Source organism: Schistocerca serialis, chromosome 9 (genome assembly GCF_023864345.2).
Source record: "Schistocerca serialis cubense isolate TAMUIC-IGC-003099 chromosome 9, iqSchSeri2.2, whole genome shotgun sequence".
NCBI lineage: Eukaryota > Metazoa > Arthropoda > Insecta > Orthoptera > Acrididae > Schistocerca > Schistocerca serialis.
Window position 1 is genome coordinate 84578339 of NC_064646.1, and position 18458 is coordinate 84596796.

At 42.5% G+C, this 18458-nt stretch overlaps 1 protein-coding gene across 2 annotated transcripts in view; it reads right to left on the minus strand.

The window, feature by feature from the left end:
* The window catches only part of LOC126419174 (zinc finger protein 420-like), a 158792-nt gene that overhangs the window by 76779 nt on the left and 63555 nt on the right, over window positions 1-18458 (minus strand). For both annotated transcript variants that reach the window (XM_050086304.1, XM_050086303.1), the window contains exons 2-6: window positions 17283-17485; window positions 9196-9445; window positions 7437-7705; window positions 5836-6042; window positions 1032-1341 (exon numbers count right to left, since the gene is read on the minus strand). In XM_050086304.1, coding sequence (XP_049942261.1) covers window positions 1032-1341; window positions 5836-6042; window positions 7437-7705; window positions 9196-9445; window positions 17283-17447 — 1201 coding nt within the window. In that variant the 5' untranslated portion in view covers window positions 17448-17485. The remainder of the gene's footprint in view (window positions 1-1031; window positions 1342-5835; window positions 6043-7436; window positions 7706-9195; window positions 9446-17282; window positions 17486-18458) is intronic.

The following is an 18458-nucleotide window of genomic DNA, read 5'->3' on the forward strand; positions in this document are numbered from 1 at the left end:
TAAAGGTAACAATAAACTTGTCACAAAACATATATGTGTGCATATGACACTTTTTATGCTACTGTAGTGATGCATCATTAAAAAGAAAATCCGTTTATTACATTTATTTACATTGATCCCATTACTGCACTGAAGATGAATGGAAGCAAGATTTTACTTACTACATTAATTGACGCTATTAGTAATCTACACATATCAGTCAGTTTCAATAAGAAATTCACAACGGGATTTTAACTGCAGCTAGCAAGTTATTGTAAATGTTTGCATCTGAATGCTTGATAGCTGTCTGGTTCAAATGGATCTGAGCACTATGGGACGTAACATCTGAGGTCATCAGTCCCTAGAACTTAGAACTACTTAAACCTAACTAACCTAAGGACATCACACACATCCATGCCCGAGGCAGGATTCGAACCTGCGACCGTAGCAGTCGTGCAGTTCCGGACTGAAGCTCCTAGAACTGCTCGGCCACCGCGGCCAGCTAGCTTTCTGGATGAAGGTAAATTATTTTACATGTTTGTGAAGACTGTACCTAGTACTGATTCCATGAACTGAGCTGTTCGTTTGAAAGAGATTTTATACTATTTATGACATATTTCGTTGAGGAGTGAATCTATTGGAAAGCAGTAGTAATACTCCTAGTTCCTTGACAAGGCCTCTGCATGATGTTCTCGAGTTCATACCACAAATAATTTGTATTACATGCTTTTGGACTCAGAAAACTTAAGCTTGGCTTGATGAGTTATCCCCAAAAAATGACCCCATACGATATTAAAGAATGAAAGTATATGGTAAGTTGTACATGTCAGTTTCTTAATGTGAACAATAGTTATCTTTACTACTTCTCATACTTGTATGCCACTCAGACCTTTCCAGCTAAATATTAAATTGTTAGTTTAAATATTCCGCATACATTTAAGGAAATGTTACTAATAAATGTTCTAATGAGTAGGTTTGTCAGTAGATGTTCCCTTTTAAAAATGTAGTAATCTTACACACTGAGTTTCTAAATAGAGTACAGTTATTTATACCTGTATGTATCCGCGAATGTCTAATTAGATTAGACACATGGTTGAACTTTCTGCCACAGATTTCACAGATGGATTTGCTTATGCCAAGATGAATGTTTAGATGACTCCGTAGATCAGATCGTTTGTAGAAGCTCTTCTTGCAGATCTGACATTTATGAGGCCTGTCTCCAAAGTGAGCATGCTGCTGGTGATTTGCAAGCTGCGAAAGGCGGCTAAAGGCAGTGGGGCATTGAGGGCAAACATATCGCCGTAACACGACATGACCGCCAATTTCACGTTGTTGGTCTCCTCCTGAAGGCGCTGGGCCCACCTGTACAGAAATTATGACTGCTTAAATTCTCAGCAATCAGCAATACACAAAAGCTTTTTTTTCTTTTGTTTTGCTTGCCTCACAATTATACAAATATTCCTAGTGTTATTATCTGAAAAACCAAACAAGTGGTATCTTGATCAGAAGCATAAGAGAACCAATCACTGTTTTTTCTATGAACAATAACCCAAATCCTCAACATCAAATATTTCTCATCGAGGTTGGAGTCACAATTACAGGGCAGATTGAATAAAGCAAACAATAAAAAAAATGTGTTCAAATGAACATGTGAGGAATTACGAAGATGGAGAATCACACAACAAAATTTTAAAAGTACAAGAAATGAGAAAATGAACCACACTGTATCCTAAAGCATCAAGCATACTGCAAAATCCGTATGTTCTTGTTTGCAGAGCAATTCAGATAACAATATTTCTGCAAAATAGTACCTTCAAAAGAAACCGGTGATCATGAAGACAAACAATCGCAAAATATAAATTTACAAGAAAACTGAAGTTAAATACAATACGGTGAAGCTTCACGTGATAATGAGTTACCCTGACATACAGATCAGGACAGTCATGAAAATTACATCAATTGCAGGAACTGAAGGCTCTGATGGCCAGTGACAATGAAGGGCATTAGTGTGCTGCCTATGATGACAAACTCCGAGGCAGACTCAAGTACATTATATACCCTTCCCCCCCCCCCCCCCCCCCCCCTTCCAAATATCCCGACTGCACCTAGCAGCCCTATCCTGTTCCCGCCACATTAGCACATGACACACAGCTATGTTTCCATGCTGACTGTTGGTGCAGCATCTCATGTCCCACATTATTTCCACTGATATAATTAATCCTAAACCTTGAACTGATCACTTTTTGGCCACATTCTTGGATATTTTTCCGTGTTTTTTCCGTACCTTCCTGTGCCACATAGATGTGTTGAACCTCAAATTACAAACCCTCCACTCCCTCACATTCTCTTCTCTTATTCCAGCATGTAAATACTATTCTCACCTAATCCATTCGCATCTGCTGCCCCCCTCTTTGCCCATATCCACCCACTTACCTGCATCCCAGATCAGCATACTTTCATTTATTTTTCTCTTTTACCTCATTGTGTTTTAATGTAGATTTATGTTTGTTTTTGCCTTTCACTATTGGCCCTACTTCCTCAAGTTTTATCTTTTTTCCCCAACTCTTCTATCCATCCTTTATATTATTTTCCCCACATATTTTTCCATATTTTGCATATCTGTATGAGTATATTTGCACACATTTTTATGTAATGCATGTATTTTTACATGCTTTTATCCTCCTCCAAGGACCCTTGCTCCTTCCATCAGCACAAATATAGAAAAATTTCCTTATCCCTAGACAGAAACTAGTTCCACATACTGTTCCTGCAGTGTTACTTAGTTCATAGAATCCCCCCACCCCCCACCCAGATGGCTTATCATCACATTACCCATCTCTGGCTGCAACCTCTCGTTCCACAATGACTTCTGTCTCTTCAAATGCTGCCAGTCCACAGCCCTCACCACAGTAGTCCTGTAAAACCATTCCTGCAGCCCCTCTCCCAAACTAGAGCAGCATGCACATTGCCACCTTACAAAACTCTCCAATCTCTTCACCTCCCTATTCTGTCTTTGACTACCACTATCCACCATCTCTACAACAGCCTCCAAATCTCCCCACATCCCCTTGTAGCAGACAAACCCTGCCTCATGGACTTACTGTGTTTACCACACCCTCAGAAACTCAATCACACTAGAACCTAAACAGACCCAAAACCCAATCAAGAATCTTTCCTCCAAAAGCCTTAGTCCTGCAAGTGTGTCAGTATTTCCAATGGCCTTACTTTTTGCCCCACTCCCAAATTCTATCACGAACTTGTTAGAGACTTCCTCTCCTTCTCCCACTCCCTACAGTAGAAAGTTTTCGCCACCAACTCTGGTACTCAGACTGAACCCAAAGCCCATGCTGAACCCTGCCTGACTCACTCCTCCATCCAACCATGATCCACCTCACTGCCACCAAATCCCCCGTTAACATTCCAGAATTTCTTAACCTAATACCTTACCTCACCATCATTCCCTGTCCATCAACATGGAAGCTAACATTACACCTGCAGAAAGAACTGCAATCCACCACCTGAAAACTTATCCTGATCTTATAATCCTACCAGCCGACAAAATCTCCACCACAATGGTTCTGAACCACAGAGATTACCTGGCGGAAGGATTATGACAGCTTCTAGATTTGTCCCAAATCCTTAGGCCTCTGCACTCCTACCTTCTACATGCTTCCTAAAGCCCATAAACCCCACCACCCAGGACATCCCATTGTGGTTAATTACTGCACCCCCACTGACAGAGTCTCTGCTTTCGTGGACCAACACCTCCAGCCAATAATGCATAACCTATCCTATACCAAAGGCATCAATCATTTCCTCCAACCACTCTCCACAGTTCCTGTTACTTTACCACACAGCACACTGCCACATTCCTCCACACTAACATCCTTAATGCTCATGGCCTTGCCTCTACTGAACACAACCTTTCCCCAAGCCTGACCGAATCCAAACCTCAACCTTCTTCCCGATCACCATGACCAACTACATCCTCACCCACAAAAAAAATCTGTGGTACAGAATTGAGCAGCCACCTGGCACCATCCAGCACTATCCTATTCAGTACCTCCGTCCATATGAAACCTACCAACCACCAGCAATACCTCCACTTCAAAAGTTCCCACCCACTTGATACCAAGAACTACCTTCCATACAACCTAGCCACCCATGGCCATCACATCTCTAGTGATAAGCAGTCCCCCTACCAAGTGTCTCACTGAGGACTTCACAACTGAAATTACCCTCCCAACTGTGTACAGAAACAGATCTCCTGTGCCCTGTCTCTCCAGCAGGTCACCTACCACCTCCCACATTCTCACCATCTGGCCACAAAGGAGCACTCCCCTTGTGATTCAGTGTACCACCCAGGACTGCAGCAACTGAATCATCTCCTGTCATGCTCTGAAATGAGGAATATCCTACCAACTATCTTTCACATCCCACCCCACCCCCAACCCCCATAGTGGTATTCTACCACCCACTGAACCTACACATCCCAACTATGCCCCTGCTGCCAACCCTTTGCCTCATGGCTCATATCCCGAATACAAGACCTGTTCCATACATGCTCCCATCACAACCCACACCAATCCAGTCATAGGTATCACCTATCCCGTCAAAGGTAGAGCTAACTGTGAAAGCAGTCATTTGATCTACAAACTAATCTCCAACCACTATGTTGCTTTCCACGAGGGCGTGACAATCAAAAAGCTGTCGGTCCGCACGAATGGCCACTGACAAACTGTGGCCAAGAACCAGCTGGAGCACCCAAGTGCGGAAACATGCTGCTCAGAACATTATGCTTCACTTCAGTGACTGCTTCGTGGCATGTGCCTTCTGGATCCTTCCTACCAACACCAGCTAATCTGAATTATGCAGATGGGAACTCTTCCTGCAATAAATACTTCATTCCTGTAACCCCCTGGCCTCAACCTTTGCTAGTCCCTGTCCTTCACTCATCTGTCCCCTACCTTGCTCCCACTCCAACACTACACACAGCCTTCTATTCCACCAACACAACTACTCGTCTTTTTCCTTTCCTCTATCTCTCTCCTTGTTCACTATCCTTCATGCCCCCCCCCCCCCCTTTAAACCCTCTCCCCCCGACTGCACCTAGCAACCCTACCCTGACTCCACCATATACCTGAATGTTCCCACCAGCAGTACTACACCCTCTTCTAGCCCCAGCCTGCTATCCACCACCCTCCACACCTTGCCCTCTTCTTTATCCCTACTACCCATGGATTGTTTCTCTTGTCAAGCACAGCTGCTCACAGTGTGGCCTCAGTGGTCAGAGGTAGTGTTCACTTGTGTATCAATTGTGCTTGTATGAACTTGTTTGTTTTTTCTACTTTAGAAGAAAGCCTTTTGGCCAGAAGCTTAAGTGTACAGCAATATTTTTGTTGAGCCTGCCGGTGACACATGGTCTCTATACGATGAGTAGTAGTCTATCCTTTTCACAATATTATTGTTATTCCACCCTGAATTTTTCTGCATTTGATTTTATATATTGTGAAGAATTTGTCAGCAATCACTACAAGAAGAGGAAACAGAACCAAAAGAATATTTCTGTGCAGGAATTTAGTGTTTTCCTCAACAACAAGAGATGTATAATCTAAAATCTTTTCTCAGAACAGGCTTTCAATGGTTCTGTTATTACTATTTCAGTGTCACAAAACAGGTCCATTCCATCTGACAGGTAGAATCAGTTTACAACTAACGTAATTCCACGCAATGACTCAGTGCTTTGATATACATTCTGTATGAGAGTATATCTTAAATGAGAATGGGATTCCATTTAAGTGACAACACAGCCTCCTTCCACTTACATGTTAAAAGTACTGTAATTAAGCCACTTACCCTCCCAGAAGACTTTGTACAAGACAGCTTTTGTTCCTCAGTGTGTTCATTAAGGTGATTGTAATATGCTTCCTTCTCTGGGAAAGAGGCACCACAAAACTGGCACAGATAGGACAAGTCAACTTCTTTAACATTGGCACTTGCCTCCTCTTTGTCCTTCTTCTTGTAGATTCGCTTTGGGGCTGGAGTCAACATCGCATCAACAATCTATAAATTAGAACTGACTCATAACATGATGTAATGTAATTATGCATTCATGATATATCATATGTAAACAGGAAAAAAATTGATGGTGTCTGGGTAAATACATACATGAAGAACTGTTTCTAAATCCCATATAAATATTATAGTGCTTCAATGAATTTATCAATGTCAGTGAAGCAGACTACCAGGAAAAAGTAAATTACTTTGGGCTAGATCATAAGATTAAGTGTCTTACAAAGTTTGGAAATGTTTCAAGAATGGACATGGAAAATGATATAATACCAGTAAGAAGAAAAAAAATTCTGCAGATCGGGATGCAATACCCACAAAGGCAATTACTCTCAAAATGCCGAGTATCCCTGTTCTAACATGAGTCCTGGAACATATTACATTCTCTGACTTACCCCTAGCACACTGATCATTAGGGAGAAAATTAGAGACATTCAAGTTTACAAGCAAGGGGGAGAGGGGTTACCAACAATCACACTTCCCGCACGGCTCACACGAACACACAACGGATGTGGAAAGGCGAAGCATACACTTTACAGTGACAACTCTACTAGCATGGGCATAGATATAGCCACAGCAAGTACAGCTGCTAAAGCACTGTCCGTACAGACCAGCGACAAGTGGACCTCTGACAGAGATAGCATACTGAATTGATAAATTTAACAAGAAATTTGTTCATCTTGGTGTCTTGCTTTTCTCTACAGATGTCTCAACAGATATTTCTGTAATTCTATTGTCACAGTCATGCAAGAAAAGTCACCACACTTTTTATGAAAACTGGCAAATAACAAATAATTTCTTTCAATTTTAAAAATAACATAAATGTCTTACTAGAAAACCTCAACATGATTAGTTACTTGAAGCAAGTCATCAATTAATATTGTAAAAGCATGCCCACGACATTTTCAGCACCCAAGTTTTTCAACACACTTAATTTCTTTTTATTTTATCCCTGCGTAGTAATGTTTTGAATTATGGTGTAGCTGTATAGGTTTGCCAATATTAGAATGAAACTTAAAATTCACATTTTTGTTACCCATCTTTTAAAATTATGTTTTGGCCTTTACTTCTTTATTACAAAGTTTGTAGAAGAAGTTTCCCTTCTAGTATCTAATAATTTTGTTTAGAGGATGTGCCTATTCGTCTCTCTCTCTCTCTCTCTCTCTCTCTCTCTCTATCTCTCTATCACACACACACACACACACACACACACACACACACACACACACACACACACACAATGAAATCACAACCTCCTTATACAATACTTTAGTATACATAGCTTTCACAAACACATTCTTTAGGCTATAAACATTCCTAACAGCTTTTTATTGACAAACAGTTCCAACCAATCACGAACTGGAGTAACAAATAACTTATTTTTTTACCTGCAACTTATCTTCAATGCAAAGGTTGTTCCCAACAAAACTATGTTGGAGTTTTGTAGATGGAAATCTTTTCTTACTGGGCTTAGATATTAATTCTGGCATTTGCTCGACACAAACATTTGCAGCATTGGAGCTTATTTCCACTTGGCCCACACTGTCTAGTGCAGTATCGGCTTCGTTTATAATATGCCCAACGTTTAGGAAAACTGTGCTCCCATCTTCAGCAACATGAAGGACTGAATGTGGTGCTTTCGTCTTCTCACCATTAGCTGCAGCATAAAACAAATGTAACAAAACAATTTTCTAATTAAATTCTAAGCTGTTACATAAGGCAGAAATGGAACACCTCATTCATATGCCCACAGAGGTGATAATATCAGAGGATCTAAACAACTGTGTCAACAACGATAATCTGTGTATCTGTGACGTGTACTCGTCATGGTAACAGTATTACCTGTTGCTCTTCAAACATGCCCTAGATGAAAGGACTAGTGGTGGTGGTGGTGGTGGTGGTAGTAGTAGTAGGAGGAGGAGGAGGAGGGAGAAAAGAAGAAGAGACTGGGTGTATACTTTACTGCAGTTTTGCCTTCATTGTTCATACAATTTAAACCAAGATAATTTTAACTTTGTCCTATTTACTATTTAATATAGGCAGAACAAGACTGTTTGACTAAACATTACACCTCTTTTTTCCCCTATATCTAGTATTATGTTTGTTGTACAACAGTCACAATCATCACACCATACATAATGTTACTCTCTTTTTTTTTTTTCTTTTTTTGACAATCCATTGTGTAAGGAAAAACAATGATAATACTTCCTAGTTATCTGAAATGCTTTCATTATTGTAAAAGCATTCCATAATATTCTAGGAACAGGTTCATCATTCTGTGATGTTCTATGACATTCCACATCATCATGTTATTATCCAATGTTCCAACATTCCTGAACACTACACTACACACTGTAAGTGTGATTTTCATCAAGGATCCCATACACAAAAAGGCAATCAAGGTGCAAGACCTGTCCTATACACCAACTATGCACTCCCCTGTTCCAGCTACATCATAAGTGTATCCCACACCCTCACAGGAATGAAAACTCTGTAGATGGCCTCTATCCAGCACTAAATGTCACATGGTTGATGATGATGATGATGATGATGATGATGATGATGGTCTAACATCATCCCATCCTGGATTTATTGTGAATTTAAAATTTCATTCTCTCTCCTGTCAACTCTATCTGAAGTAGAGATGAGTTGTACAACAGGACTAAGTAAACTATCATATACCTGTACATGGTCAATCCTAACCAAATATAAATAAGAAAGTTTAATATTAAACAATGGAAAATCCAGGATGGAATGTAATGATATTATGAAAAGGAAAGTTGGTACTCACCATATAGCATGGATGCAGAATCGCAGATTGGACAAAAAAAAAAAAAAAAAAAAGTCTTCCAAATAAAGATTTTGGCTCATAAGGCCTTAGACGGGCCGAAAGCTTTATTTGGAAGCCTTTTTGTTGTGCCTATCTGCGACTCTGCATCACCGCTATATGGTCAGTAACAACTTTCCTTTTCATAAGAAAGGTTACATAGGGGTACAAACAAAATTTTCCATAAAATAAAGTAGCGCATGAAAATGATCTACAGAATTTGCAATTAACTATCAGCCCTCAGGCACTCAAGACCTGACATGACACAGATTGATGAAGTTACAACATATGTCTGGAACTATGATAAAATTTTACTGAACCTGTTTCTCCTTGAACCTCCACAGGAGGCTCACCACTTGTGAGGTCAACTTCTGAAGTGCCGGGCAAAGTGTATGTAATGTAAAATACTTGGCCATCATCTTCCTGAAAGGCCACTGCATTAGTTGATACTGTCTTTTCCCCTTCCTCTGAGCAGCTGGGTATGACTGATCCCAGGAAATCTGGTATCACCTCAACACAGTTAACTGCTGGGATCTGCCCGACACCCATAACAGATTCGCCATTAACATCCTGAAAAATTAAAAGCAGTGTTATTGTTTTTCACTATAATGTAACCAAAAGGTATGAGATTATTATGCATGTGTGCCTAGCCAGCACAACAGCAAGCACAGAAATTTAGCCCCAGTCACAAGCAATCATTGTTTATTGATGAAAAATGACTTTAAACCAAAGCTAAGAACATTTCTTTTTCAGCAGTAATGTGTCTCATCTGCAGATCTTGTACACACTTCACAAAAACTCAGACCCCATATTTATTCAGTTTTGTAAGTAATCTCAGCCCAAAATAATTCTTACTAATGTAAATGTCAGTAATCTAAGAATCAGAAACACTATAAAACAAAAATTGAATCCAACCGAAAAAGCTAAATATTGCACAGTGTACAAACATATCATGAAAATAATCAGTTTTTGGAAATATTCTGTAACTGGATAGATAAAAAATTTACTCTCCAAGTGGCAGCAGGACAACAAAAGCATATTAACGGTAAGGAAATTTGCAAGCTTTCAGAGCCACTGGCTGCTTCTTTTGGCATCTATATTCTCCTGCCGCCACTTAGTGAGTAAAGTGTATAAATAGCTAAATAACAGTGCCATAACCACTTGCACACAATGCATGAAGGCCATCCAGAAAATAAATTACGATTGTACCCAGAGAAGGCACGAGTAGTTGGATCAGAAAGTCCACGTGTGGAAAGAGAGGTACATTATTCAATAATGTGGTACAGTTGCATTGTTGTGACCGCAGTCATTTTGCAATGCTAGGAGAAAATGGTAGTATTCTTTCCTGCCAACTACAAGCTTCATACAAGTATTAGATTTCTACCTTTCTGTACAATACCTTACACGTCAATGTAAATACTTTGATGTTACCTGATAATGATTAGTTGATCAAAACTCTTGGTCAATACAGGTTTATTTTGTCAGCAACTCTCATTAGTTCTTAAATATGACTCTTCCAAACAATCCCTTGGTCACATAATTGTTTCATATGTGAAGAGCAAATCAAAGCAGACAATCTCTGTCAAAAAAGTTGGGTAGTTCTTCTGGAATATCATGGCTCGCAGAGGATCATGATCTTATAGTGAGGGGTAAGTGCCAAGTGGTATAGTCAAACACAGGGAAATCTGCAAAGGACAATCCAGGACGAGAGGTGGAACAAAGAGTGGAAGTGTTATTCTTTTGTACTGCAATGCAAGGCCCCTTACAGCCAACATCACAATGAATCAGTTACTTCAGTTTGAATGGGAGGTCTTCATCCTTCCACCCTAAGCCCCATCCTCATGCCAACTAACTTTCATTTCCAGAATGAGATTTTCACTCTGCAGCGGAGTGTGCGCTGATATGAAACTTCCTGGCAGATTAAAACTGTGTGCCCGACCGAGACTCGAACTCGGGACCTTTGCCTTTCGCGGGCAAGTGCTCTACCATCTGAGCTACCGAAGCACGACTCACGCCCGGTACTCACAGCTTTACTTCTGCCAGTATCTCGTCTCCTACCTTCCAAACTTTACAGAAGCTCTCCTGCGACCTTGCAGAACTAGCACTCCTGAAAGAAAGGATATAGCGGAGACATGGCTTAGCCACAGCCTGGGGGATGTTTCCAGAATGAGATTTTCACTCTGCAGCGGAGTGTGCGCTGATATGAAACTTCCTGGCAGATTAAAACTGTGTGCCCGACCGAGACTCGAACTCGGGACCTTTGCCTTTCGCGGGCAAGTGCTCTACCATCTGAGCTACCGAAGCACGACTCACGCCCGGTACTCACAGCTTTACTTCTGCCAGTATCTCGTCTCCTACCTTCCAAACTTTACAGAAGCTCTCCTGCGAACCTTGCAGAACTAGCACTCCTGAAAGAAAGGATATAGCGGAGACATGGCTTAGCCACAGCCTGGGGGATGTTTCCAGAATGAGATTTTCACTCTGCAGCGGAGTGTGCGCTGATATGAAACTTCCTGGCAGATTAAAACTGTGTGCCCGACCGAGACTCGAACTCGGGACCTTTGCCTTTCGCGGGCAAGTGCTCTACCATCTGAGCTACCGAAGCACGACTCACGCCCGGTACTCACAGCTTTACTTCTGCCAGTATCTCGTCTCCTACCTTCCAAACTTTACAGAAGCTCTCCTGCGGACCTTGCAGAACTAGCACTCCTGAAAGAAAGGATATAGCGGAGACATGGCTTAGCCACAGCCTGGGGGATGTTTCCAGAATGAGATTTTCACTCTGCAGCGGAGTGTGCGCTGATATGAAACTTCCTGGCAGATTAAAACTGTGTGCCCGACCGAGACTCGAACTCGGGACCTTTGCCTTTCGCGGGCAAGTGCTCTACCATCTGAGCTACCGAAGCACGACTCACGCCCGGTACTCACAGCTTTACTTCTGCCAGTATCGCAGGAGAGCTTCTGTAAAGTTTGGAAGGTAGGAGACGAGATACTGGCAGAAGTAAAGCTGTGAGTACCGGGCGTGAGTCGTGCTTCGGTAGCTCAGATGGTAGAGCACTTGCCCGCGAAAGGCAAAGGTCCCGAGTTCGAGTCTCGGTCGGGCACACAGTTTTAATCTGCCAGGAAGTTTCATATCAGCGCACACTCCGCTGCAGAGTGAAAATCTCACTCTGGAAACATCCCCCAGGCTGTGGCTAAGCCATGTCTCCGCTATATCCTTTCTTTCAGGAGTGCTAGTTCTGCAAGGTTCGCAGGAGAGCTTCTGTAAAGTTTGGAAGGTAGGAGACGAGATACTGGCAGAAGTAAAGCTGTGAGTACCGGGCGTGAGTCGTGCTTCGGTAGCTCAGATGGTAGAGCACTTGCCCGCGAAAGGCAAAGGTCCCGAGTTCGAGTCTCGGTCGGGCACACAGTTTTAATCTGCCAGGAAGTTTAACTTTCATTTGTCCCATCACTAGCAGTGACTTAATGCCAGCAGATTCACATGCCATACACATACAAATGTTGGTGCACCAACATAATAAATGCCTTCACAGGTGTGGTACAGTAAGAAGTAGACAGTGAATATCTGCGAAAAGTAAAATAAATGGTCCCTACTTTTTGATGTTTTTGTTTTCTTTATCAACCACTACAGTGCGTACGGCAAGAGAAGAGCTCTGACAATTGGTGCAGCTTTGGCACATGTGCTTCGCGCATCCATGACAGCCAATCAGATCGTGAGCTTTTGTTAACATAACTGTGGCAACGCCCGTATTGCCATTGTGCTGGGCGACTGCTGCTGGCTTGCTGCCCATGCATGTCAAATACTGGCAACTGCACTGCCAGCCGTCAGAGCTCTTCTCTTGACATACATAGTATAGGCCTAATTTTCAGGGTGAAAATTTGTGCCATGTCAAGTCTCGTGTGCCTGAGAGCTGATAGTTAACTGCAGATTCTGTAAAAAAAGGTCTTATCTTTTGACTGCATTGACTTCGAAGCTTAAATTTTTTACTCTGACAAGGGACCATACCTTAGTATTTGACATAAATTTCAACTTGATACCTCTACTGATTTCTAAGAGAAAGGAGTCTTAACAGACAGATCATATAATAGTTCCACTCTCACTGATGGATGTATCAAACTCTAAAAAACATAATTAGCAGAAGGGGAAAAGTATTAATTGATACATATTATAGAAATGTATGTATGTATGTATGTATGTCCCACCTATCCGCCTAAACCCCTGGATCAACCTCAACCAAAGTTCATACACATATTGCTTACTACCTGGAAAGAAATACCGTGTTGGTAAGAACCATGACCTGCCTATTGGGGTAGAGTGGTAATGTGAAGAGAGAAAAGGGGGGAGGAAGAGGAGACGGGCTACTAGAATTGGTGTACCGTATTTACTCAAATCTAAGCCGCACTTTTTTCCCGGTTTTTGTAATCCAAAAAACTGCCTGCGGCTTAGAATCGAGTGCAAAGTACGCGGAAGTTCTGAAAAATGTTGGTAGGTGCCGCCACAACTAACTTCTGCCGTCGAATATATGTATTGCTACACAGGCATGCTCTGCAAGCACAAAGATAAATATTGGCGCCAAAACCTCTGCGTCAGTAACTAAATTAAAAGAAAAGGTAGAAGACTGTAAACATTATGCCACATATTCTTTCGTGTTTGCTGCTATCTCATTTAAATCCTGTCTGCCTAATAAACTACGAAACTAGAGTGACACAACAGCAAACGCGGAAGAATATACGTATCATGTCATGTTTATATTCATATTATTCTTATGCTGAATAGTGATACAGTCAGAAATGAAGCACGGCAACTGACTAGATTATTAAATCTAAGATGACTCTAATTTGTAAGCAGAATGTAATGTAATAAGAGGCGCCTACAAAGATTTTCACACGGAGAAAAATTTTCGCTAAACTCTCGTTCAGAACATCATCTATCATACGCAGTCTACTATTTAGTTGTTGTTGATCATTATCAAAGAAAGCTGCAGTGTAAGTGTAACAACAAATAGCAGTCTCTTGCCATTGTGTTTTATATATACACTCCTGGAAATGGAAAAAAGAACACATTGACACCGGTGTGTCAGATCCACCATACTTGCTCCGGACACTGCAAGAGGGCTGTACAAGCAATGATCACACGCACGGCACAGCGGACACACCAGGAACTGCGGTGTTGGCCGTCGAATGGCGCTAGCTGCGCAGCATTTGTGCACCACCGCCGTCAGTGTCAGCCAGTTTGCCGTGGCATACGGAGCTCCACCGCAGTCTTTAACACTGGTAGCATGCCGCGACAGCGTGGACGTGAACCGTATGTGCAGTTGACGGACTTTAAGCGAGGGCGTATAGTGGGCATGCGGGAGGCCGGGTGGACGTACCGCCGAATTGCTCAACACGTGGGGCGTGAGGTCTCCACAGTACATCGATGTTGTCGCCAGTGGTCGGCGGAAGGTGCACGTGCCCGTCGACCTGGGACCGGACCGCAGCGACGCACGGATGCACGCCAAGACCGTAGGATCCTACGCAGTGCCGTAGGGGACCGCACCGCCACTTCCCAGCAAATTAGGGACACTGTTGCTCCTGGGGTATCGGCGAGGACCATTCGCAACCGTCTCCATGAAGCTGGGCTACGGTCCCACACACCGTTAGGCCGTCTTCCGCTCACGCCCCAACATTGTTCAGCCCGCCTCCAGTGGTGTCGCGACAGGTGTGAATGGAGGGACAAATGGAGACGTGTCGTCTTCAGCGATGAGAGTCGCTTCTGCCTTGGTGCCAATGATGGTCGTATGCGTGTTTGGCGCCGTGCAGGTGAGCGCCACAATCAGGACTGCATACGACCGAGGCACACAGGGCCAACACCCGGCATCATGGTGTGGGGAGCGATCTCCTACACTGGCCGTACACCACTGGTGATCGTCGAGGGGACACTGAATAGTGCACGGTACATCCAAACCGTCATCGAACCCATCGTTCTACCATTCCTAGACCGGCAAGGGAACTTGCTGTTCCAACAGGACAATGCACGTCCGCATGTATCCCGTGCCACCCAACGTGCTCTAGAAGGTGTAAGTCAACTACCCTGGCCAGCAAGATCTCCGGATCTGTCCCCCATTGAGCATGTTTGGGACTGGATGAAGCGTCGTCTCACGCGGTCTGCACGTCCAGCACGAACGCTGGTCCAACTGAGGCGCCAGGTGGAAATGGCATGGCAAGCCGTTCCACAGGACTACATCCAGCATCTCTACGATCGTCTCCATGGGAGAATAGCAGCCTGCATTGCTGCGAAAGGTGGATATACACTGTACTAGTGCCGACATTGTGCATGCTCTGTTGCCTGTGTCTATGTGCCTGTGGTTCTGTCAGTGTGATCATGTGATGTATCTGACCCCAGGAATGTGTCAATAAAGTTTCCCCTTCCTGGGACAATGAATTCACGGTGTTCTTATTTCAATTTCCAGGAGTGTGTGTGTGTGTGTGTGTGTGTGTGTGTGTGTATATTTTTTTTTTTTTATTTGTAAGCCGCGGCGACAGGTCGTAAACACTCATTATCAGAATGCGACAAACAATGCGCGATACAGTACAGTAATGCATTTTCAGCTTAGAGTGACGTAAACACCTATAACAAAGAGAACGGCACTTATCAGATCAAAGCAAAATAAGCAATCGATTCAAACCAAACGAAGCACGTGAACAAGGAAGGGTACCCGCACAAATAAGGACGGAGCGCCTGACACATAGCAATGGCTACTTGTTAAAGCTTAACTTTTAAGCTTACAACTTGAACCAAACTACTGTAGCTGTATCTTCATCCATTCAACCTAAATTGTGTCTCATGTTACAATGGACCAACTTTGTTTCGATTTGGAGGTGCGGTCTAAAACTTTTCTCTCCCCTTGAATTTCGAGTCTCAAATTTCAGGTGTGGCTTAGATTCAGGAAAATTTTTTTTCCTTGATTTCGAGTCTCATTTTTCAGGTGCAGCTTAGATTCGAGTGCGGATTAGATTTGAGTAAACATGGTAAATACATACCCGGGCAATGCTGTGGACTCAGCTAGTCAATTAATAAACTAATAGATGTCACTGCAGTTCAACATCGATTGCTGCAGATTGGAAACTGTAAGCATCAGTATCTGCAAGTATTTCATCAAGTTGTGTGGCACAATGTTACCTTCAATCAGCTCATAGCTGTCAGTATGTACCATTCCTTGCTACTCCATCTTTAAATCTACATCTAAACCCTCTCATTGAGTGTGGCAGTGGTTACTCATGATCTAGTACTTTCTTGCTCTGGTTAGAAAGTTCTATTTATGGTTAGAGTATATGGTCTGACCAGCACATAGCAGAGCACAGGAGGACAACCAGCAGCCCTTGGGGTCGGCTCCAGTCTGCAACTGGTTTCAGTCTAGCCCTTGGAAGAAATTTGTGGGAGAGAAAGCAAGGCACATGCATTGTACTCTGCCTGGGACACATTTCTGGTATTTCCATCAATGGTCAGATTGCCTCAGGTTTCAGCTCATGACATGGCCAGCGATTTGATCAGAACAACAAAGAGAATTTTGTTTCCAATCTGATTGGAGAGTTACACAACGAAAATTTTTAAGGCAGCTATTGTAAAACTACATTAGTTAGGAAGCAATGTTAACAATTTATAAATAAATGTGTAAACATCTGAAGACAGGGCACACAAAAAATGAATGTACTCTCAAAAACGTGTGTTTTGAGGCACAATTTGTTGACGTGGTGTGTCGGGAAAGGAGTCTTGTATCCCCTCGCCCATCCAGATAAATTTCTGTGGAATCCCATGGTCCTGAGTTTCCCCCCTCTTCTCTTTTGTATTTTGTAGTTTTGTTGCTACCATTCATTTGCTACCTCTTACCTTTTTCTTCTCCTCTGCCACAATTTCCCTCCTTTATCTCTGGCTTCTCAAATGTGTTCTATACAGCTTTAGTCTTCTTCAGGTTTCAGGTCCCACCACTGCATCCTTTCTAACCCAGTGACTTAGCTTAATTTTCTTCAAACCTTCCCTACCTATAGCGAATCTTCCAGGTTTAAATTACAGCAATAAAGGAATTATAGAAGGAGAATTACAGTTAAACATCACACCATAATAATATCATTAGTGGTGGAATACCCTGATAGAGACAAGATGGGGACAATAATTTGTCATGTCCTCCTCAAAGGAAGATTATCAACTTTTACCTTAAGCAATTTAGGGAAACAAATCTTGTTGGCTGTATAGTGATCTGAACTATCATCCTCCTAAATGCAAGTCCAGTGTCTTAACCACTGCACGCCTCACCCCGTTGCAAAGAAAAACAAAACTTTTTCCTCCCTTATTTGTAGACATTAACTGTTATGCTAAATTCAATACAAATAAGTAAAACAGTGTTAAATTGCTGTGAGTTCTCCTCACCTCTTGTACCAGAGCAACGACTTCATGATCCAACTGTTGACTACCTGTAATTACAGGCAATGCCCATTCCACTTCACCTTCTGGTTGCAAGCATATGACAACAGGGTCCTGTGCAGTTGTCACATTTTCCACTCCAGCAACAGTCAGACAATTTTGTAGCTCCATGGATATCTCTCATTATCAGAACAACCGCACAAAAGCATCTGAAAAATATAGTGAAAAAAACTCATCTTTATGAGAAAATATGGTACCTAAAGGCAAATGAGTAGCATCTAATTTCAATGTGCATCATACATCAACACCAAAATGCGTCAAAATTTTGTTTGGGTTAACTGTAAATCAAAAATGCCTGGAACTGTAAGAACACAAAGTAAAGACATCCAAGAGAGTATTTCCAAGCCACTGTTGCAGTACGTTATGCACTATTTCCTGAGAAACTTTTAGTCAACCTCATACACAGAACTTTAGTGATACAAAATCATTATTTAACAAATAAATAGGATAGATTGCTGCTTGCCACATAGAGGAGGCCTTGAGTGACAGACAGATACACTGGAAGGAGAATACTTGAAATTATCAGCACCTGTACTTCGCCCTTCATCAGATGTAAAAAACAAAAACACACACATGGTCACTGTCAACTCCGGGCATTAAGACTGCAATCAGCCCTCGGTGCCCAGAAATGACAGTGGCCATCTTTTTGTACAAGTTATGAACATGTGAACATGTGTTTTGCCTACATCCACTCAGGGACTTCGTCTGATAGCTGATAATATACAACAGTCTTCTTTCAATGTGCCTGTCTGCAATTCAACACATCTTCTACATGGTTAGTAGCGATCATCCAATTTTGTAGTTGTATTCCATTCATCTACATCTACATCTACATTTATACTCCGCAAGCCACCCAACGGTGTGTGGCGGAGGGCACTTTACGTGCCACTGTCATTACCTCCCTTTCCTGTTCCAGTCGCGTATGGTTCGCGGGAAGAACAACTGTCTGAAAGCCTCCGTGCGCGCTCTAATCTCTCTAATTTTACATTCGTGATCTCCTCGGGAGGTATAAGTAGAGGGAAGCAATATATTCGATACCTCATCCAGAAACGCACCCTCTTGAAACCTGGCGAGCAAGCTACACCGCGATGCAGAGCGCCTCTCTTGCAGAGTCTGCCACTT